General features: G+C 35.4%; 1 protein-coding gene and 1 long non-coding RNA gene across 10 annotated transcripts in view; both read right to left on the reverse strand.

The window, feature by feature from the left end:
• Window positions 1–1,521: 1,521 nt before the first annotated feature.
• Window positions 1,522–6,720, reverse strand: LOC126810744 (zinc finger protein 728). Its single transcript, XM_050535980.2, has 2 exons — window positions 6,507–6,720; window positions 1,522–5,435 (listed from the first exon to the last, which is right to left on the reverse strand). Exons 1-2 carry the CDS (start codon window positions 6,507–6,509, stop codon window positions 1,986–1,988), a joined length of 3,453 nt encoding a protein of 1,150 aa, XP_050391937.1. The 5' UTR covers window positions 6,510–6,720; the 3' UTR covers window positions 1,522–1,985.
• A 5,031-nt stretch (window positions 6,721–11,751) lies between these two features.
• The window catches only part of LOC126811170 (uncharacterized), a 109,679-nt gene continuing 97,808 nt past the window's right edge, over window positions 11,752–23,622 (reverse strand). For all 9 annotated transcript variants that reach the window (XR_008788009.1, XR_008788008.1, XR_008788010.1 and 6 more), the window contains one exon: window positions 11,752–12,691. This is a non-coding gene — a long non-coding RNA (uncharacterized LOC126811170). The remainder of the gene's footprint in view (window positions 12,692–23,622) is intronic.

Raw genomic sequence — 23,622 nt, forward strand, 5'->3', positions numbered from 1 at the left:
TCTTTAACTGGGATTTTAGTTATCTATATAACTGTTATCTTATAAGTCAACAAAAGTTTCAGGTATATCTTCGTGGATTTTGCAATCCCGGGGTGTGAATTATTGTTTTATCTTTTGTTGATTAGCTGAATAAATATAGGTTTGTTTGATTGGTTGAATATATCGAATTATTTATTGACACAGGTGAAATGGTTAGGTTAGGTTTTATAACAGGGGCAAAGTCAGAATATATATTGTCTACCTATTTAAGAAAAGAACACCACCCACCACCATTTAGACGTAGCAGCTTGGCGCCCGTGCTCATGATCCTTAATATCTGGTTCATAGCCGTCGAACACGATGAATATCTCTTATCATCTTAGAAAACTATCGGTCATTTGTAAAAAGATTTCCCTCGCCAATCGTCGTGTTTGGTTCATAGCCGTCGACCACGACGATTGGCGAGGGAAATCGGACACCACAGTTATCTATAGTCAAGGCCAGTTTCTGGCCAACACTGAAAACTGTATTAGACAATTTATTGTTCATTCACGCCTGGTCTGGGTGTGATACCACTTCTGGTTGTTTCGGATTCTGTAAATTGAGACTTCTTAAACATACGAACAGTGCCATCTTTCGGGAAGCTAGCAAGACAATAGCTTCACCTGGAAGTTCCCAGTCCGAAGTATCTGAAGCTGGAGAAAGGTTATTCTGTGTAATGTATGGTAACAAAAATGAGATACCTCTGACTAAAGTCTGGTACCTAAGGTACAAAGCTATGATCGCTGAAAAAAATTTCCATTCAAATCAATAGACTTCCTCCAACAGCTGCCGCGGCCGAGCAGCATGCTCACCGCGTCCATGTTCAGGTTAGAATTTGGGATGAACTAGACGATGGCGTCGATCCTGTGAATTGGGGTTGGCAAGTGATAGAGAATAGACACGTTCCCATCGCGACTGTTCTTCCATCAGCACCAGAAAACGTTCTGAATTTCATTCGGTGTAAATGTAAATCATTGAAAAACCAATGCTCGTCACGTTCTTGTACAAAGAATGGTTTGAAATGTGTTGAAGCGCGTGGAGGATGCCATGGGGAGGGTTGTCTGAATAGCCAACAAATCAGCATCGATTTAGAAGATGAATTTGGTACGGGGCAGAACAAATCAGAACTGAAGAATATTTTGATGATTTTATTGATGATGACCCGAATGAATATTTTATGGTGTCCAGAATGTTCCTCTTGTCTATTTGCTTGCTGTTATTGCTTTATTCACAACACGTCTCCGCCATTTTGAATTTTGACATCACAGTGACGTCATAGTTCCGCCATTTTGTATTCTGACGTCACGGTGACGTCATACGTTACTTTTGACATCATTTCTGGAATCCTTGGTATCACTTTCCTATATGTTGATAATACATTTCTAGGGTGTAAAATTGATATTTTTGAAGTTATCAATGGTTTTCAGTTTCATTATGTTGACCCAGGGGGTCAAAATTTCAAAATGCTGTAAAAAAATTTGCTCAACACCGATCGGCGGGGAAAAGTTTTCTGGAACACTAGGGACATAGTTGTTTCAGAAAATGAAGAAATCAATTGGGTAGGAATTTCTTCCCACAAATTTTCTATCTCGACCAGACTATAAATGGTGTTCTCTTTAGTGCCTTAACCTGAGCCTTTCGATTTAGCACTAGTCTCTACCCTAGTGTAAAAATGATTTTTACCCATGTATGGCCAAAACATAAGACAAAGAAATGTTGATCGCAGACCTGCTGGTTTACGAGAACTTTCAAATGGAAATTTTGACTAAATAGTGATCAAATGAGACAACAAAATATCAACATGTATGCTTTCTATTGTTTATCACTAGCACGTTATGTTTTGTATTGTTCATCACCTGCATGTATATATGTTTTCTATTGTTTATCACTTGCATGTTTATGTTTATCACCGGCATGTGTATGTTTTTAATTGTTTATCACAAGCACATGTATGCTTTCTACTGTTAATCACCAGCATGTGTATGTTTTTTCTTATGTTTTGTTAAATTACCATTAAAACTACATGAAAAATCACAAATATCACATTTATAAGGTTTTTCTCCAGTATGTGTTCTAATGTGTGCCGTAAGTTTAGCACGTTTGTTAAATGCTTTACCACAAACATCACATTGAAAGGGTTTTATTCCTGTGTGTATTTTCATATGTTGAGATAAAGTACCATGGTGGATAAATGATTTCTTACAAACATCACATTTATAAGGTGTTTCTCCAGTATGGATTCTCAAATGTTTTTTCAAAGTACTGTTAAAGTGGAATGATTTTCCACAAACATCACATTTGAAAGGTTTCTCTTCAGCGTGAGTCTTTAAGTGTTGTGTTAGAGTATGATTGACGGAATACGATTTACTACAAATATCACATTTATACGGTCTGTCTCCTGCATGTATCATTAAATGTTTCTTTAAATTATAATTTGAGTTAAATGACTTACTACAAACATCACATTTATATGGTTTCTCACCAGTATGTATTCTAGAATGTACCTTTAATTGATTACTTTCACGAAAGGATTTACCACAAACATCACATATAAATGGCTTTTCTCCAGTATGACATTTACGATGTATCACAAGTGCCCCTCGTCTTCTAAAAGATTGATAACAGACCTCACATTTAAAAGGTTTCTCATCACTATGCATTACAGTGTGACTTTTTAAGGCGTACTTGTTAGAAAATGATTGACTACAAACATCACATTTATAGGGTTTCTCCCCTGGATGAACATTTCTGTGTTTATTTAGGTTACTAACCATAGAAAATGATTTATTACAAACATCACATTTATACGGTTTTTCTCGGGTATGAGTTCTAAAATGGACTTTTAAACTAATGTCCATAGTAAAACATTTTCCACAAAAATCACATTTGTGTGGTTTCTCTCCAGTATGAGTTCTAATGTGATTCTGTAGATGTGATTTCTTTTTAAAACATTTCCCACAAACATCACACGTATGTGTTTTCTTTGCATTATGAGTTCTAATATGAATTTCCAAATGACTTGGGCAATAAAATGTTTTATTACAAACATCACATTTATATGACTTCCCTCTACTATGTGTTTTAAAGTGTTTTATTAAACTTTTATTCACTTTAAATGATTTATTACAAACATCACATTTATAAGGTCTCTCACCGGTATGAATTCTAAGATGCTCTTTCAGATGACCACTTCGATTAAATATCTTATTACAAACATCACATTTATAAGAATTCTTAGAGATCTGATCATTTTTTGGCTTTTGTGCAATTAACTCATTAAAGGGTTTCTCAACAACTTTTCTGCAAACTGGACTTCTCTTCTTGTCCATTGACTCAACATCATCTGTTTTCTCTTCTTCAACATGAATTGTACAATGTTTCTCTAAGTCTGAACCAAATTTCGAATGTTCTGTATGAATTTTCATGTGTTCCTTTAAATTGTTATTCACACTAAACGATTTACTACAAACATCACATTTATATGGCTTTCCTTTGCTATGTGTTTTGAAGTGTTTCAATAGACTCTTTTTCACTTTAAATGATTTATCACAAACATCACATTTATAAGGTATCTCACGGGTATGAATTCTATGATGCTCTTTCAGATTACCTTTTGTTTTATATGATTTATTACAAACATCACATTCATAAGGTCTCTCACCGGTGTGAATTCTAAGATGCTCCTTCAGATGACCCATTGTAGTACATAATTTATTACAAACATCACATTCATGAGATTTTTTCGAAGTTTTTGGCTTTGGCTCAGTAAATTTGACAAAGTTCTTCTCACCAACTGTACTGGATATGGGACTATTCGTTTTTTCTACTGTCTCTTCAAAATGAATTTCATTAGGTTTTTCTAAATCACTTCCATGTTTAGATTTTTTAGGCGACAGCTTTTTCCCTTTGGCATGAATTTTCACGTGTTTCTTTAAATCAGTATTAACACTAAACATTTTACTACACACATCACATTTATATGGCTTCCCTCTGCTATGGGTTTTGAAGTGTTTTATTAGACTTTTATTGACTTTAAATGATTTTCCACAAACATCACATTTATAAGGTATCTCACCGGTATGAATTTTAATATGGTCTTTCAGATATCCACTTCTACTAAATGATTCATCACATACATCACATTTATAAGGTCTCTCACCCGTATGAATTCTGATATGATCTTTCAGATGACCCTTTCTATTAAATATTCTATTACAAAAATCACATTTAAAGGATGATTTTGAAATTTTATCATGTTTTGGCTTTGGTTCAGTCAACTTGACAAGGTTTTTCTCACCAACTTCAGTGCAACTTTGACTGATAGTATTATCCATTGGGTCTTCAACATCATCTGTTTTCTCTTCTTCAGCATCAAAATTACAACTCTTTGCCAAATCAATTGGATATTTAAATTCAACACAATCTGTTTTGTCTTCCTCAACACAAAGATTACAATGTTCATCTAAATCACCTTTACTGCAACCTGTACTGCTCATATTTGTCACACACTCTTCCATATCACCTGTCTTCTCTTCTTCAACAATAAGTTTCCAATCTTCCTGTAAATCATTGCCATATCGAAATTCAACACAATCAGTTTTCTTTTCCTCAACATGGATTTTACAGTGTTCATCTAAATCACCAACTGGACTACCAGTACTTGTATTTACCACAGACTCTTCAACAATATCTGTTTTCTCTTCTTTAACAAGAAGTTTCCAATCTTCCTCTAAATCAGTGCCATATTTAAATTCTACACAATCTATTTTCTCTTCCTCAACATGAAGTTTACAATTTTTATCTAAATCACCAACTTTACTACTAACTGGACTGCTCATATTTGCCAAATATTCTTCAACATCCTCAGTTGTTTCCTCTTCAACTTGAATTCTTTCCTGAACTTGATATTTACAATGTGTCTCTAAATTATTTCGCCATTTAAATTCTTCCTGAAGAGCAGTTACATTATTTGTGTCCACCTCCTCAACTTGAATTTTACAATCAGCACCTATTTTAAATTCTTCATGATGAGCTGTTACATCGTCTGTGTCCACCTCCTCAACTTGAATTTTACAATCGGCACCAATTTTAAATTCTTCATAATAAGCTGTTACATCCACTGCGTCCACCTCCTCAACTTGAATTTTACAATCGGCACCAATTTTAAATTCTTCATGATGAGCTTTTACATCATATATGTCCAACTTCTCAACTTGATCTTTACAATCGACAACAATTTTAAATTTTTCATGATGAACTGTTTTATCCTCTGATTTTTCTTCCTGAATGTGAATTTTACAATGTTCCTCTAAATCTGAGCCACAATAAAATTCATCATTACACATTCTACATTGATGGATACTTCCAATGTGATCCATGTTCTCGTCTTTAACAGGTATTTTACTATGACATTCCTGTAATATAAAAAGTTAAAACATCATCATTAACTTGCATTCTACTATGACATTCCTGTAATATAACATCATCATAAGCAGCCATTATACTACGACATTTCTGTAATATGCAAAGTTATAACACCATCATTAACATTTATTCTGTAGTGACTTTCATGTACTGTAATATACAAAGTTATAACATCATCATTAGTTTCTTGTAATAATCATAACAACATTAGTTTCCTTTATAACATAAACACACTTCATAATTAATTGTTGGATATCTAGGTGAATAGGCCATATAAGATGAAATGAAATTTAGTTAAGCATGGGGGAAAAAAATTGAAATCTTTAGAAAGTTGAGAATCTTCAGTCATTGATTGCTTTGCCTAGCCCAATTACAATAATTTACAATCAAATTTTTTAAAAAATCCCAATTTTTAACAGCGTGTTGTGTCGCTCATACAGCGAGGTAAGCAAGATTATTTTCTCACCAAGATGTTCATTTACATTGTTCAGGCGTTCACAGGGGCTGACAAGCGACCGTTTAGCAGTAAAAAGTTGCCCAGTAAATTTGATTTTATTTTCGACAAGGGTTCAATAGGACAGTTCCCGAACGTACAGGGCGAGTGTAATGAGACCTATAACACGTTACGTTCAGAGCTGAACTAACTCCACACTAAATCCCAATTTTTAACAGCGTGTTGTGTCGCTCATACAGCGAGGTAAGCAAGATTATTTTCTCACCAAGATGTTCATTTACATTGTTCAGGCGTTCACAGGGGCTGACAAGCGACCGTTTAGCAGTAAAAAGTTGCCCAGTAAATTTGATTTTATTTTCGACAAGGGTTCAATAGGACAGTTCCCGAACGTACAGGGCGAGTGTAATGAGACCTATAACACGTTACGTTCAGAGCTGAACTAACTCCACACTTGCACTTGCTGATTTAGTTATCGGAAATTATACAGGTATTCGCACATACGCTGGACAGTCTGCGCTCAACATTTGTAATTCCGATTAGGAAGTTCCTGACGTGGATGAATTTTACTGTTCACTTCAAATTAAAAATACCTGTTGACTTGACTCACCATGACGTTAGTGTTGTTAGTTTCAAGCTACTAACTTTTTCTTGACTGACAATTCGATTTATTTTGGCACTTGACTTATTTTAAAAATTAAAAAGGAAAAAACACAGTCGCATAGCAACTGGTTGATTCTTGTTACTTAAAATTGGATTCAAATTAATTAAGTTGTAAATGTGCCACGATAAATTCTTCCTAAAGACTTGAAAAACAAAACCCAGGTTCCCTGGGTTGGTTTTCATAAATTATAAGATGATTTCCGGGGACGCGCAGTTATCAGTTGTATCTTGATTTAAGACGGGGATTCGCCGAACACGAATAGCTCACATCACACAAATGTTAAATATAATAAAAGCGGTTAAGTCATCCACAAATAAGAGTCAGCTCGTCCATTATGGACGCAAATCCAACAAACATTTATCTGCGAAATTATATCTTAGTTACCGCCTTAGTTACCCATATTCCTGAAGCAATAACCCGAGAAATCCCTCTCTGGCCATTGCTGGATTGGCTTCTGATACTTGAGCTTTTGAGGGAGCGTGTCTATTCTTCCCGTTCAATCAAATCTATTACAAGTACAGCAACATGACAGCCTTCGTTTAATATTGGGTCTTCCCTAAAATTTTGGACAGTGATTTAAGGTATTTAAAACGGTGAAATTCTTGTTCCACGCAGTATTGTTTACATTGTATCTGTTTTGATAGCCTCGTTTGTCACGCAATTAGTTTTTCTGCAATATTCTGCTATGCACTGGTTAACTGGGCATAATAAAATCGCGAGTCATGACATAACGTTATGTAAACATATTTGGTCCAATTTAGAGCTCTGTTTAAAGCGTAATGATTGTTAATCGGACTATTGACCAGTCATAATTTGGAACATAAATTTGATCCTTTTACGGCAGTGTTAAGTGGGATTAGCTCTAATCAAACGAAACACTGCGAGGAGTATGAAATCTATCCGATTTAGAAAGTTGTGGTGACGGTGGGGGTGTAGGGAAAAATAATCTTTAGGACAGGCCACCTTTTTATTGTAAAATAGTATTTAAATGTACAACGCAGGGGGAAATTGCTATGAAATAATGCAGATATTACAACCGAGCGAAGCGAGTTTGGTGGGTTTCCTTGATTACGTGTATTTTCATATTTATTTGCATTTAATTTCTTTACCAACGAATTCACAAACTTTTTAAAATCTGCTTCTTTGAAAATAATGATCAGATTGTAGTTATTTCTGATTGGCTCAATAACTCACCTTAATCGACGAAGACGAGACATCGAAATAACAGTCATCCTGGATGTAGTCTTCGATCAGGAAACATACATGGAAAGAAAACATTCACGGCTACAACACGAAGTTCAATTAATTTTTATATCTATAAGTATAATACTGGAAAACTAAAACCCTATATTGATAAAGATATAACTGGAATTTAATAAAATGGTTTTACATTATATATCTTATGTCATCGACTTTCATTTTATTAAACGGGAAAATTTAATATTTGATTTGTAGGTGTTGTGCACATCTAATATATGTCCATTTACTATTTCCAATGTTACAATCTCGCCGATGGTTGTGTACTCTATCCATTAGATGTGTGCCATTACAAGTTCAGACATATGAGGTTTTGTGTGTGTCACAATTTATATTTGAATTAATGAAATTATATCTGGGCGCTGTTTGGCATGTATGATTACACAATTTACACCGGGGCATTTAGATACATAAAGAAATCCGGTCCCTGTGATAGATGAATTAAATTTTGATTTGGTTAGAAGTCATTTCGAATGATTTATCGAAACTTATCCCGCCCGATCTAAGAATCCGGAGGTCTCCATCTATAAAGAATACATCTTCTATGAATCGTTTCAATTGATTTTCTAAATATAATCTGTAATCAGCGCCATAATTTCTACAATAAAATTGCGTATACTTTTCCTTTAGAAATCCCATTGTTAAATTACACAATTGTTGTATCATCCTGGTACCCATTGCTATGCCAAGAACTTGCTTGCAATTAGTCTCGCCAATGTTAAAACGTTACTGTTAATTAGAGTGATTCGCATGGCTTGTTTTTTACTCGAATTTTCTGTGATAATCCTGTTTGTTGGCCGTCAATTCGTTCCCGTGATGGTCTTGCATAAACCTCTAACTCAATATAATTCATAATATTCGAAATTAAAAACACAAATTAGAATTCAATACCGTTTATTAAAGGAGCTAAACCTCTAACCCAATATAATTCATAATGTTCGAAATTAAAAACACAAATTAGAATTCGATACCGGCCAGTTTCAACCAATTTTGACGTTGTTACTTTGCCGTGAAAATATGGATTCAAATAACCAATCAAATCAGAACGTGAGTCGTCTACTTGATGGTTTCGGGGGCCATTTGTGATGAACAAAAGAAAACATATCCTACAAGACCACGTGAAAGTAATTAGTAATGACTGATCGACAAACGGAAAAATAATAAGAAGAAAACGTGTGGACTAAGTAGGCGTAAAGAACTGTTGTTCAATTTAGACTGTTTACGTATTTCAACGAACATAATTCATTAGAAATTATATCGAATATAAAACACTTTATATACATTCATATTACATCAATGTGTGCTTTAAGACCATTTTAGCTTTTAAAGAATATAGTCATTCGCCCTTTAAACCCATTGTTCTTTTTACATGGAGGGGGTCACGTTGGCTAAGTGGGTAAGCCGGTGACTCGCTAGCTTGGAGGTCGGGTGTTCGATCCCTGCATTGGCCGAGAAAGTTTATCCAGATTTTCCGGCGTGGTTCCCCCTTGTCAGTGGTGAGGACGGAGGGCCTGACAAGGACAGCTGTTCGGATAGGATGGAAAACCGATGTCCCGTGTACACTTTGGCGTGCACGTAAAAGGTCCCTTGACAGTTGGAATTCGATATAAGAGTATGCCGTAGTGCCGCTGTCCGGGCAACACTACCCTCATAGCACACTGTATGGCGTATTTTCCCGTGTTCGGAGCAGAACATGATTTCTTTTAACATGGTTAGAATCTATGGTGATATATACACGTTTATCCTCAAGTATTTAAGGGCGTTTCTTAAACCCCCTGTCGCTTTCTTTAATAATGATTTAAAGGGTTGACTGCACACTCTTCATCCCCAGACACATTTAATTTTTTTGCGGTTTGGAGTGGTAAATTGGTTAAGTATATTATGTAATATTCATAGCTGTTATAAACTGCGGCATTTGGGATTAACCCTGCTTGATATAAAAACGTTTATTAGAAAACCACTGTGTTCCTGAGTTGTTCATCGTAGTATCTGTGGTGAAATTGATTGTAAGTCCACTGTATGGTGCAGTGCAAGTAACGCACGATTGTGTCGTACATTTGTTTTGGTGCCGTGAAAAACAGGCTTGTTTACATATCCTGTTTTTTTGGTGCTGTTTTGCAGCCAGGTCTGTTTTCCCGAAGATTCTTCCACTGCATTCCATTACGACGCACTCACCCACCCCACCCCTTTTCACTAACACGATATTTGGAAACGCCTACATACTACTTTGTCATGGGAAACCCTGTTGTATGTTCTAAACCGAAATAAGGTCTAAAATTGTCTACAGAAACTGGAAATAAAAACTAGCGTAGCATTAAAATACTATTCTCTGGGAAAAGGCGACATTTACTAAATATGGTTAACTGTTTGTTTTTTGTGTTTTTTTTTGTGGCTAACGACGCCTTGGGGGGGGGGGAGGTAACTCTATTTAACTGGGATGCTCAATGTCTTTGAACGGCTGTACTTTCAAGAGCACGCTTTGCCGGTGACTGTGTGGTGAACATTTTTCATAATGCCCCCGTCAGACAGGGGTGGCGTCCTTACTGCGCTGCTGCGAGCGTACGGCGACCAGAAAATGCACAAGGTCACCGGCAAACGTGAACACAAGGCAAGAAACTGTCCCAAAAATTACAAACTTGAAATATAGTCGCGTTCTCACAGCTTTCCAGGTCAGATCGCAGAACTTTGGCGTTTGTTTTGAACATGCTCAAAATAGACCATGTAGACCACACCACGCTTTAAGTACGCTTATGGCGATCTTGACGCGCTCTGGGACCATTTCCATCGCCGTAGCGGTGCAGTAAGGGCGCCAACCCGGTCTGATGGGGGTATAACTCATTATGCAGTACAATCTTCAATCTCTAGTTTTCAACAACATCTCGATTCGCTGGGATCCATCGAGTTTTCCCGTCATTTTCAGGCTATGTTTGTGTGCGCGTCAACGTGACTGTTTACAGTAGTAATAAGGGGCCCTTGCCATGTGCACTGACTTGGTCGATTTATTTGTAGTATTAAAGTCAATCTTCATCATTCGGAGCGCGCGATACAAACGTAGCTTTTTGGCATTCGGGGTGGTAAAGTGTTGAACAATGCTCAATGCCGTGAGTGCGAGGAGGCAACCAACCGCATAAATCCTACCCTTCGGCGGCAACGATGTTCACGACAATCTGTTTGGGCCCAGGGGAAGTCGAGGACTCATATATTTCAAAGAAATGATTTGTTGTTGGAATGTTTGGTGCCGCATGTTTCACCGATCTTGCACTCTCTCCGTCAGGCGAGGCCACGTTTCTAGACACGACATTTACCATCTGCAGATCTATTCAAACAATGGAACGTAAACTGACAACGGGTATAAATGCTTTGCATTGATTTGCATGAAGGCAACTTTAATTTTCTGGTCTGTCTTTTCCCAGGCATTCCAGTGCCAACCCCTCCCACCGTTCTGCCTTATAAGCCCGTGACGGAGAGTGTTCACCTCACTGACCGTGGAAAGAAAAGCTATTTTCACAATATCTTGAGGGTGCTATTATACGCACGTTACGACCTTGTTAGAGCAGGTAGGGCGTTATATCATTTTGTTGAGTAAATGGCACACAGAAAGTTGACCATTGAACCGGCATAGCGGCATGTGTGTCAATATTTTATAACCAATGGGCGGCCATAGGGGCATATATGTGCCAATAACTTATAACCAGTGGGCACCATAGCGGGATGTGTGTCAATACGTTATAACCTACGGAAAAGTAACAATGAGACACATGGTGCTAAAACGGAGAAAACTGAAAGCCACCGGCAACGGTTTGTTCGATGCAGAATGCCAGCAGAACGCACCCCGGCAGATACCTGGGCCCTTAAAGATCTTGCATTGGTCGGGTACCAATCAACAAAGATAGTAGTGTAATGAAATATATTCACAAACAAATAAAACAACGTATCATTTACAGATGGAGAGTTTTTTTAAACTAAAATTACTTAGATTTATCATTTACAGATGGAGAGACATTTACTAAAATTATTTAGATGGACACGTATTTCATTGAATCAAAGAAAGTAAAAAAGATAGGTCGACAGGAAACGAAAACATACGCCCACAGTAGCAAAGTCGTCAGAACATGTCAACAAGGATTATCGGATATTTTTCCTTTCAGTAATGAGATGATTTACATACAACCGACTAAAATCTTATTGTACCAGCCCATTAAGTAATTATCAGAAATTATTAGAATTTGTTTGGTTTCTAGTTCTGCCCAATGCTAACGTTCAATATGTAAAATAATTAATATCATAAATTTAGCTTTTCAAGTTATCAATAGTCTTCTGCGTCTCAAGAACTTAACTCTGTGTATAAATTTAAAGTCAATCAGATTTGATCTCGCAAGCTTCCACGGGATTTTTCAAAGTGATCAAGGGGCATAACCGTGGCCCATTTGACGCATGATCTTAAACACTGTATAATTTAAAGTCAATCAGATATTAACTTTAGCCTCACAAATGTCCACAAGATTTGTCAAAGTGATCAAGGGCAATAACTCATGACCTTAAACACGGTGTATAAATTAAACGTCAATCAGATATAAGAGCTTCCAAAAAATTTCCTGGACGATGGACGGACTGACGGACATTGTTGACAACAATATATACAATCACATTTTAATATGGGCTAATACAAACTATAAATGTTTATATAGATTTGAAATATATTTCATACAGATTGACAGTTAAATTTTCTTCCAGTATTATAATCAATATTCTTATTTCAATGTGGGCGTATACAAACTATAATTGTTTATCTATTTGTTATATTATACTGTATTCAGGATATTAAGATTAACATCCACCATCATCTTCTTCCATATTTTTATTTCTAATTGAACCTGTAAATAAAGAATAAACTTGTGTGAAGATAAATTGTTTGTCTTTAACATAAACACAAGAAATATCCTGTATCCCATCAATCGTCGTCCATCCAAGTAAAACAAAATACTTCACCAAAAGGAAGCTTTCTTCTATACTCTTATTCGGATTCCAAGTGTCAACAGTTCTTTTACGTGCATCTCGTTATGTAAATGTGGACTAAGCACAAAAAGGAAATATAGAAAAAATATTTTGTAATTTATTAATCTTCGTCCCCAAGTATAAAACTTTTCAACATTCTTCTTTTGAACCCACGATGCCATTATCTAACCCACCATTATAAATTACTAGTACTATCGTCTCTATAATTTTTGTTTAACATACAGGGTCTCGTATATATATAATAAATGTAGCCCCCCAGTGTAATTTGGGGGCTTTTGATATAAAATACGATAATTTCAACATGTTTCAAGGAAATTATTTTAATGAATGTGCGTAAAATATGTTTTAAATAAGCATCTGTATTTTATAACAATAATAGGAATGTCGAATGTGAACCTATTCAGATTGATAGTGTCCCAGAATTGTACGAATCAAAAGTAAATGGGGTTTAACGTCTCGTCAACACAGTATTTGGCCATTTCGAGACCCATATACGATATGGAATTTATTACTGTCACGTCCGGAATGCTTAGTCGGTGGGGGTATTCACCTGGTAGCAGCGTTTCTTCTTCGAATTCCAAGTGTCAACAGTTCTTTTACGTGCTCGTCATAGAGTACATGTTGACTAAATAACAGTTTATTTATTGTTAAACACAAGAAATAAATATATAAATATTATTCGGTATTTGACTAATCGTCCTCCAATCAAGTACAAAAAGGTTAAATTTATATTTTCTATCAATTTTTCGATGTCATTATCAGCGTTTCTTTTAAAATTTGTTATTTTTATATATAGACAACACCTTAGATATATGGTAAATATTGAGTTCCTATTGATTTCACGATGTCATTATCTAACCTACAATTTTAAATTACTAGTACTATTATTCTCTACAATTTTTTTGTTTTACCGCCATTCTGTCATATAATCAGTTTAAAAATTACAAATCAGTATCAATATTTTAGGTGTAAATATTTTCCACAACACACTAGAGTTTAACATTCAGGGACTAGTCCGTGTAGAACTGAATATAATTTGGAGGATTTTGATTTATAATACGGTAATTTCAAAATGTTTTATGGCAATTCCTTAATGACTGTGTGTGAAATATGTTTTATATAAGCATCCCTATGTTGTAACAATCTATGAAGTGCCGAATGTGGAACTATTCAGATTGATAGTGTCATAGTATTGTATGAACCGCTCTGGGTAAATTTCAAGCAAAATCTCTCTAAAGGGAGTGTTTTTTTCTTACAATGTTTGTGTTTGTTTGTCTTGTCCTCAGGTTTGTCTTATCGTTTATGTTTTGCCTGTCCCAAGATCCTCGTGTAGTGTTGTTAGAATAATGTTTCTTCTGTTCTTATTCAAATTCCTAACGTTTTGAGTTATACACGCCGTAATAAATAACAGAAATAACATCTTGTATGTCTTTAATCGCAATCCATACGAGTACAACACTCTAGAAAAACGATAAATATATATTTAGTACACGATGCGCCATTATCTAATTTACAATTGTTTTTCTATCAATCTTTTGTCGTTATCTAAATGCTTTTATTTATTTAATGCCCTTCTGGCATGACGTAAGTTTATTAATTACAAATCAGGGTCAATATTTAAGGTTAAAGTATACTATTTTTATCTTCAGTTCAATAATTACAAACCGGTATCAATATTTTATGTGTAAATATTTTCCACGACAGAATCCAAGTGTCAAGATTTATTTTACAGTTCAATAATTACAAATGAGTATCAATTTATATTTAGTACCCAAATGGTAATAATAGTTGAATAACTTATGCATGAAAGGCAAATCTAAAAATTCACAAATATCTAAGAATTTTAATTCAATTTCCTGAATTTCACTAAAAGGCGAGACATGGAATTTCAAATATTATTTTAAACTGGCAATTTTCTATTTTATTTCATCGGTAAGGTATAAACTCTTCAATTGTATACAGTTACGTTGCACTTGGTTATGCATTTTTATCGCTTGTGAAACAACTTTTATATTCAACTCAGTGGTATCTACAGTAAAGATGTCGCTTTACATGAATTTGATTTATACCAAAGGAATTATGGTGCGTGTAACAAGGGTTGGGTGATAAATAAAATCTCCTACTCAGCTTTTTGAAATCAATACACGTTGATAAACTAACAATAACTCTGTCTATCCTCATTCTCTTTTACATTATCGATATTTTTTTAATATCAAAATAGACTCGTACGAGATTCTCTATATGCCAGACTGTTTGTGACAGAAAAGAAATTGATGAGAGAGAGAGAGAGAGGGTGGGGGGAGTAACGTCTAGTGGAAGGAAACGTGAGTTGAGGATCTGAGCAATCCCACGTGGTTGGGCCGGCGATAGACGTACTAAATGACAGACCTTGATCTAACCAGCACTCGTTAAACCACTAGACCCGCCCCCCCTTTCCGGCAACCAAATGCATATTTTCAGTGACTTTAAAATTCATACTGAAGTTGGGAGGTTTCACATATATTTGTGTTAATAGCAGCAATTTGATCTTGTTCTAGATGTTATAATTGTATTCCTCGATTCTAACTAATTCCGAATTGAGATATAAGTATGCCAATTCGGTTTTTGTATGAAATTTTTCATTTTTATGTAATCGACACATTTCTAGATGGTATAAATGTATTCCTTGATTCCGGGTGGTTTAGAAGGCGAGAATACTATCAAAACGGGCAAGTTGGTCCATGTATAGCAACATTGGTAAAGTATTGTTGGCGATGAAATAATTTTCACCAGTAAGTAACAAATTGAATATATTATATAGCGGTTTAAAGTGGGGTAATCACTTCCGATATAACTGAAAAATGCAAAAATGATCTACACGTGTTTTAACGATTAAAATGCTTCTCTATTTAACTAATGTCTCATCCATATTTAAATGTACTCATATTGGTTATTGAATTCATTAAGAAAACAACATCAAAACACCAATGCTAGATAATGTCCCGTCTTGGATTCAATCGGATTTTTTTTAAAAAAAAAAGGTCTCTCATAAATTTCCTTGGACAACAAAGTAGCAAGCAGGCCAAATCGGAATAAAAATTATTGTGACCTCAATAGGATCCACAAGCTAAAACACGTGATATTTCGTACAATCAGAGGCCATAATTCAGGAAGTTACGGTCCGATATGCGCGAATATCGATAGGAACGAATATCGTTAGGTTATAAACTTTCAAATTTCAACAAAATCAGATAAAAATTGTGACCACAAGCTAAAAACGCGATTGTTCGTACAATCAGGGGTCATAATCCATGAAGTTACGGCCCGATACATGCCAATTATCGTCAGTGACCGAGATCTTAGGGGGAGAATCCTATATTTCAAGTTTCGTTGAATCGGATAAAAATTGTGACCTGTAGAGCGTCCACAAACAATTTTATTGTGAACGGACGGACAGGGGCGACGACAATATACGTCCACATGAAAACGTGGGAGTATAAAAATAGATTATGAAAAATGAATATATTGAAAATTTCAGTCAAACTACTCTATTCTGTGCAAAGTTATGACAAAATGTAGCGTAGATTGTTTATCATTGCGACGGTGCTTGAATAAGTCTCGGGGGGTTGGATGGCCGAATGGTCAGCACGTGCGTGCTGTATCATAAGGCCTGCAATTGAGTCAACTGGCGTGGTTTCGAATCCCCGGTTGTACGTGAGAAGGAGTAGGGTCGCCTGTCCAACCTCGTGGGTTTTCTTCGGGTCCTCCGGTTTCCTCCCACGGCTAAAGACCCCTACGCGCAAGCGAAATGACCTAGTTTGTGTTGAGTGGTTAAACCCCATTTCTGTCTCTCTCTCTCTCTCTTTGACTAAGTCTCGATAATTTATTTCATGGTTAAACTCTTAAATGTCCGCAGTGCCTATGCAAATTTAAATCGGTGCCATTCGATGACCCAGAGAGTTTATTAACGGTTTGTTATTTTTAAACACACGAAATAAATACATAAATATTATTCTGTATTTAATTAATCATCCTTCACCCAAGTACATAAAGGTTAAATGTATAGTTTCTATTAATTTTACGATGTCATTATCTAACCTACAATTTTAGATTATCAATACTATTTTTATCTTTAAGTTTTGTTTTACCGGCATTTTGTCGTACAATCACTTCCATAAATACAAACCAGTATCAATTTTTTAGGTGTAAATATTTTCCCCAACAGATTCCAAGTGTCAAGATTTATTTTACAGTTCAATAATTACAAATGAGTATCAATTTATATTTAGTACCCAAATGGTAATAATAATTGAATGTCTTATGCACGAAAGGCAAATCTAAAAATTCACAAATATTTAAGAATTTCAATACAATTTCCGGAATTTCACTAATATTATTTTGAACTGGCAATTTTCTATTTTATTTCATTGGTAAGACATAAACTCTGCAATCGTATACAGCTACGTTGCATTGGATTATGCATTTTCATCGCTTGTGAAATAACTTTTATATTCTAATCAGCCGTATCTACAGTAAAGATGTCGCTTTACATGAATTTGATGTATACTAAAGTAATTATGGTGCGTGTAGAAAGGGTTGGGTGATAAATAAAATCTCCTACTCATCTTTTTGAAATCAATACACGTTGATAAACTAACAATAACTCGTCTATCCTTATTCCTTTTTACATTAGCGATATTTTCTGATATCAAAATAGACTCGTAGAGAGAGAGAGAGAGAGAGAGAGAGATGTGACGGGGTTACAACGTGCAGTGGAAGGAAACGTGAGTTGACCGGCGACAGACGTACTAAATGACAGACCGTGATCTAACCAGCACTCTAGTAGTGAACAAGGCAGCGTTTATCTATATTTATGTATGTTTGTTCTAATGTGATTTTACTTTCATTTTGTATTTGTATGCTGCTCCCCGTGGGCGTTTCTATGCAATAAACTTACTTATTACTTACTTACTTACTTAAACCACTAGACCCACCCCCCACCCGCAACCAAATGCATATTTTCAGTGACTTTAAAATTCATACGTTTTCATTTTTATGTATCCGACACATTTCTAGATGATTTAGAAGGCGAGAATACTATCAAAACGGGCAAGTTGGTCCATATAGCAACATTGGTAAAGTATTGTTGGCGATGAAATAATTTTCACTAGTAAGTAAAAATTAGAATATGTTATATAGCCTTTAAAGTGGGTAATCATTTCCAATAGTAACTGAAAGATGCAAAAATGTTCTACATGTGATTTAACGATTAAAATGCTTCTCTGGGCATTAATGTCTCATCCAAATTAAAATGCCATGCTCTAAATAAACATCAAATTGATCACGACTTAATGCACACTAATGTACTCAAATAGGTTAGGTTAGTGAACATTTCATTAAGAAAACAAAATACCAACGCTAGATAATGTTCCGGCTTGGATTCAATCGGATTTTCAAAAAAGGCCTATCATAAATTTTCGTTGACAACAAAATAACAAGCAGCACAAATCTCTAAAATTTCAATTCCACATATCTTTGTTAATATTGAACTGAATTGAACTATTTTTGGAATGATATTCCTATTAGAGACCCATTAGGCGTTCAGCGACGTGAAGTTAGCTTGTGGTTCATGATTCGTTATTCAAAGTCTTTGGAAATAGATTCTAACAAGCTGTCTTTTTAATGAAGATGGACAGAAAGCCATGAAAGTGTATAGAAAGTTCAAAGAAGAATACCATTGTAATGATTGTGGTTTGGGGAGGGGGGGGGGGGCGAGCAGTTATTAATATTATTATAATTTTATATCATACACAAAACAATAATATAGATATTAATATATAAGTATTGTAACTATTATAATATTTTATACCATAAATACCCAGGTGACCTCCGCTAACTATGAGTAAAGCAACAGGTTTTAACGTCTCGTCAACAAATATTTTGGTCATTTTGAGCTTTATCTACGATATGGAATTATAACTACCATCACGTGCGAAATGCTTGGGGTGGGTGGGGGGGTGTTCACATGACGAGAGACAATTATGCCAGTATGGTCATGGTCATTTTGAGCTCTATATACGATATGGAATTAACTATCATCACGTGCACAGTGCTTGGGGTGGGGTGGGGTGGGGTGTTCACCGAATAGAAGCGTTTCATCTATAATCTTATTCGAATGCCATGCGTGACGAGTTATTTTACGTGTCTATTGACAAAATAAAAGATGGAAATACATAAATATTATTCTAATTGATTAATCATCATTCATCATTGATTTCACGATGTCATTATCTAACCTACAATATTAAATTACTACTACTATTGCTCTTTAAATTGTTGATTCACCTGCATTCTGTCATATTATCAGTTTAATAATTACAAATCAGTATCAATATTTTAGGTGTAAATATTTTCCACAACACACTAATGTTTAAAGCTGAACTCCGATTACACAACTACAGAAATAATTAAATAAAAAAAAATTAACGCCTAAAATAATCGCCATACTTGTTTTCAAGTTGTAGAACAATCATGTCGATTGTACGGCGTACAAAAACAGAGGCAGGCCACGCCCACATCCAGTTCACTACTTGTCATCCACACTGTCCACATCCGGCTAGCAATGAAATGAAATGAAATGGGGTTTAACGTCCTACTCTTCTGCACCTAACCTGGGCTAATTGAAGACGAACCGGCTAGCAATATTTCAGCTGACTGATTGACGTTTTTTCACCATCAGTTTACTGAAAATATTATTGCTTACTGAAAATATTATTGCTACAAATTATTATGTCTGATCAGGTACATATTATTTTACTAATTAGACGAAATAAGTAAGCCATGGTGTACTTTTGCTCTAAAAATATGATAAAACTGTCTTACCACAAACAATAACAAATCTACCAACCCCAACAATTTTTTTCTTATTTCTTGCAATGTTTGTACAACAGCGTGGAAACACCAAATACTTTCTAGTAATAAAGTCTAGTATTATCGTTCCAAAATATATCCAAAGCAGCAATAAAACTGTTGTTCTCCCCATCAAAGATACTTAGTATGTTTTCACTTCAAAATATTCACCATCCTGTGAAGTAGTTATGTCCCTTTGTGTTATGTCAAAACATATAATTGGTTGGTGTTCTTAGATTTGTTATTGTTTTGTTTCTAAGTTTTAAAGCAAAAATACACAGTGGTTTATTTATTTTGTCTAATAAGTAAAATAATATTTATCTGATCAGATATAATAATTGTGTAGCAATAATACTTTCTGTAAACTGTTAGTGAAAAAACGTCAATCAGTCAGGAGGTCATTGGTAGTAGAAATATTGCTAGCCGGATGGGGACAGTGTGGTTGACCAGGCGTGAACTGGATGTGGGCGTGGCCTGCCTCTGCATTTGTATGCCGTACAATCGTCACGATTGTTCTACAACTTGAAAACAAGTATGGCGATTATTTAGGGTTTTATTTTTTTTTATTTGATTATTTCTGTAGTTTTGTAATCGGAGTTCAGCTTTAACATACAGGGTCTCGTACGTGTAGCTCCTGGTGTATTTTTTTTTATATATAAAACAAGATATTTTCAGATTTTTCAAGGAAATTCTTTAAAGAATGTACGTAGAATATGTTTGAAATAAGTATCCATATTGTGTAGGAATCAAAGGAATAACGAATGTGGGCCTATTCAGATTGACAGTGTCCAGTATTGTACGAAACATTGTGGGTAAATTTCAAATAAACTCTTTCTAAAGGGAGTATTTATTTCTTAATTGTTAAAAAGATTTGTTTACATGCATGTGTATAATTGAAATGATATCATTAATGGTGGATATAAAAATAACTTAAACGAATTAATTATTTCGATTAATCGAATTAATAGATTTACGATTTAACACGTTGACTAATGACCCCACTGCTCCAAACATCGAATTTGAAAATAAAATATGCTAAAGAAAACAATCGTGGTCTCTATCTTTATCTAAGTGTGGTCAGACTTGAGGTGGTAACCCTGCAACTGCGATACAAACTAAGTCATTTCGGGACTAACATTTAACAGCGGGGGGAAACATGTGGACCCGAAGAAAACCTACGACGAGCAGGATCGCCTGTCCAACCTCGTAGGGTTTCTCCGGGTCCACCTGGTTCCTCACACTGCTAAATACCTCTACGCGGAAGCGAATTATTGAAATAAACTATATTACATGTTGCACAGGCAGCTGTCACAAGAATACGCCGATTTGACTTTCGCATATATATGTTTAAATCGGTGCCATTCGATGACCCAGAGAGTTTATTATCAGCATGTCGTTTTAATAAATGTTTCAAAAATATCTTTTTTTTTACATTTGAAACCAGACAAAAGAACTGCGACAGACATATTCAGCTCTTACATAAAGCATCGTTAAACAATGATTTAAACATTGATCAGCCCTAATCACCTTTATTAAATGCAACCTACTGCTAACAAAATGATTAGGGTAAATCTGAAAGTTTAAAACTCATTTTGTCACTCATCGATTTATATTGTAAACCAAATTTTCTATCAAATTAAAAGATGTTCATTTTCACTAAAAATAAATGAACCAGTGGAATGAAAAGTGGCAAATGTTATGCCAAATGGAATTGGGTTAAACTTCTCGTTAACACAATACATCCTTTATTCTGAGATTCAACATATTTCACCCTGTAAGTATCTCCTACTTCATACACTGTTATAATTCATTTAAAGTAGAATGTCCATGATAACCGCCATGGTAAACGACTTCTTCGATAGTATGTCGAGATTTGGAATTACCAAAGTTTTCTCCATATTTATGAATTAACTGTCAGTCTATACCTTTATATTCAGATGAACCACCGACAAACCACTAGTTTCCATGAAGGTAAGCCATCAAAGTGAATTTCATTTCCCCAAAACATCTACAAATCACTAGTATTTCACATTAAACGTTATAGCAGTTACCACCACACTTTGACAGTGGGTATAACCATCAATTAAGTTGTCATGAAAGTAAGCCATCGGTGTGTATTTTCATTTTAAAAAAACATCCACAAATCAAAAGTACATGTATTTGACATTAAGCGTTATAGCCGTTACCACCAAAATATAGGACTGGAGTACATCCATCAATAAAGTTATTCTTGGATGACGCCTCAGATAACTTTGATAACTTACAGGCGTAAATGGACAATCTTACCGGCAGCCGAGAAGCACCATCGGATTATCAACGGGACATGGTGAGGCCCGTACAAAAATCACAGTTGCGCAAAAAGCGATGTGAGCATGGACGGACCGAGGCCCTCCTCTGGATATTCAAACCTTGACATTTGGGGCCCCTTCAATCCATGGTAGGCCCTTGTGGCGCTTGACATTCGAGAATTCGGTGTAATCCGGCGATGTCGCGTCGTACTTTCGACTGGTATCTGTGCTTGTCATTTCTTTTTATTTAGCGTGAAAAGGATATCAAGAAAAATCCTCTTTAGTGGCAATGTTTTGGTTACATCTTTTTGTACTACTAGGAACTGGAATCAAGGTAACTTTGAACCCATTAATATTCGGCTTTTGAAGGCAGAATCTGTCGAAAATGTTATTGGTAATATCCGAACGTATCCTTTTCTTTTTGTTGCTAGTGAATCGATGGACGACGCCACAATATTCATATTGGAGTTTTATAGCGAACTTAGATTGACGTACGTAATTGTAGTTAGCTGTATAATTTTTTCCATGCGTACATCACATCATAGTTACATATCGTATGGCTCTTACATTACGTTCGTTACTATGTCATAACGTTACGGCCTTTGATCCAGGATATGACTCTCCGTAACAAGATCTCCCCGTTATTACTGATCAATTTCAAATTAGGTTTGATGCATTTACATTCATACGTGTGGAATAATACTGCCTAAGTTCTGGTCACTTGTTTAGGTTGTGGGCTCAAGGGCCCCCGTCATGGTTAATCCGCTGCTGAGAAAGCAGGTATTGAACTCATTTCCTGTAAATGCACCAAGCCTGAAGTATAGTGCTAACAGCTGTAAGATTTAGTGACTTGAGGATGCATTTTGAAAATGACAATGTTCGAAGCGTGTTGATATTGATGCCAACGGTTGTTTAGGTTTAATCAGGTGTCAAGAACCAGTGTCCCGAGTTCATTAGCTTATTCAGAGCAGAACAGTTGGGCATTAAACCCCCATTTCATTTCATAGTCAAGAACTAGTAGGACAATGTATAATTGGACCTCGGTTTTACGTCCCATCCAAGTGACTATACGGAATGATTTGGATCATAAGCCAAACCTTAACCTTATGGGTTTTCTCCTTCAACACAGTTATCCGCACTTCTCGCATCCGGAAAAATTTTACATAAAGAATTCGATTCCATGTGATTTAAAGATACTGTTTTATTTGGTGATATTAGAAACTTCTTCGGTGTTTTAAACCTGATTTCGTGGAAATTAAAATAAGTTCGGGTGGTGTATAACGTGTAATTAAAAGAGAACGTGTAGCTATACTGGATAATAACTTATGTAATAAATGGTATACGCGGCTTGAAGTTCCAAGTAGGTTTAACGAGTGTCTGTGCCACAGTGACATTTTATTCAAAGCAATTTAATGTAGGAGTTCTGGATTATGTATATGTCGTCGCGTTGTTTGAAACCGTAGTTTGGGCAAACTCTTTTTAGTACCCTTTAAAAATCAATTCAATTTAGAGGAACCGTAGTGACATTTTGTTTACTTAACTCGGAGATTCGTAGCAGATCAATAATAACAATTAATGAAGATGGGAAGAAAGTTATGTACAGAAAGTTCACA

Source organism: Patella vulgata, chromosome 1 (assembly GCF_932274485.2).
Source record: "Patella vulgata chromosome 1, xgPatVulg1.2, whole genome shotgun sequence".
Classification (NCBI taxonomy): Eukaryota; Metazoa; Mollusca; class Gastropoda; family Patellidae; genus Patella; species Patella vulgata.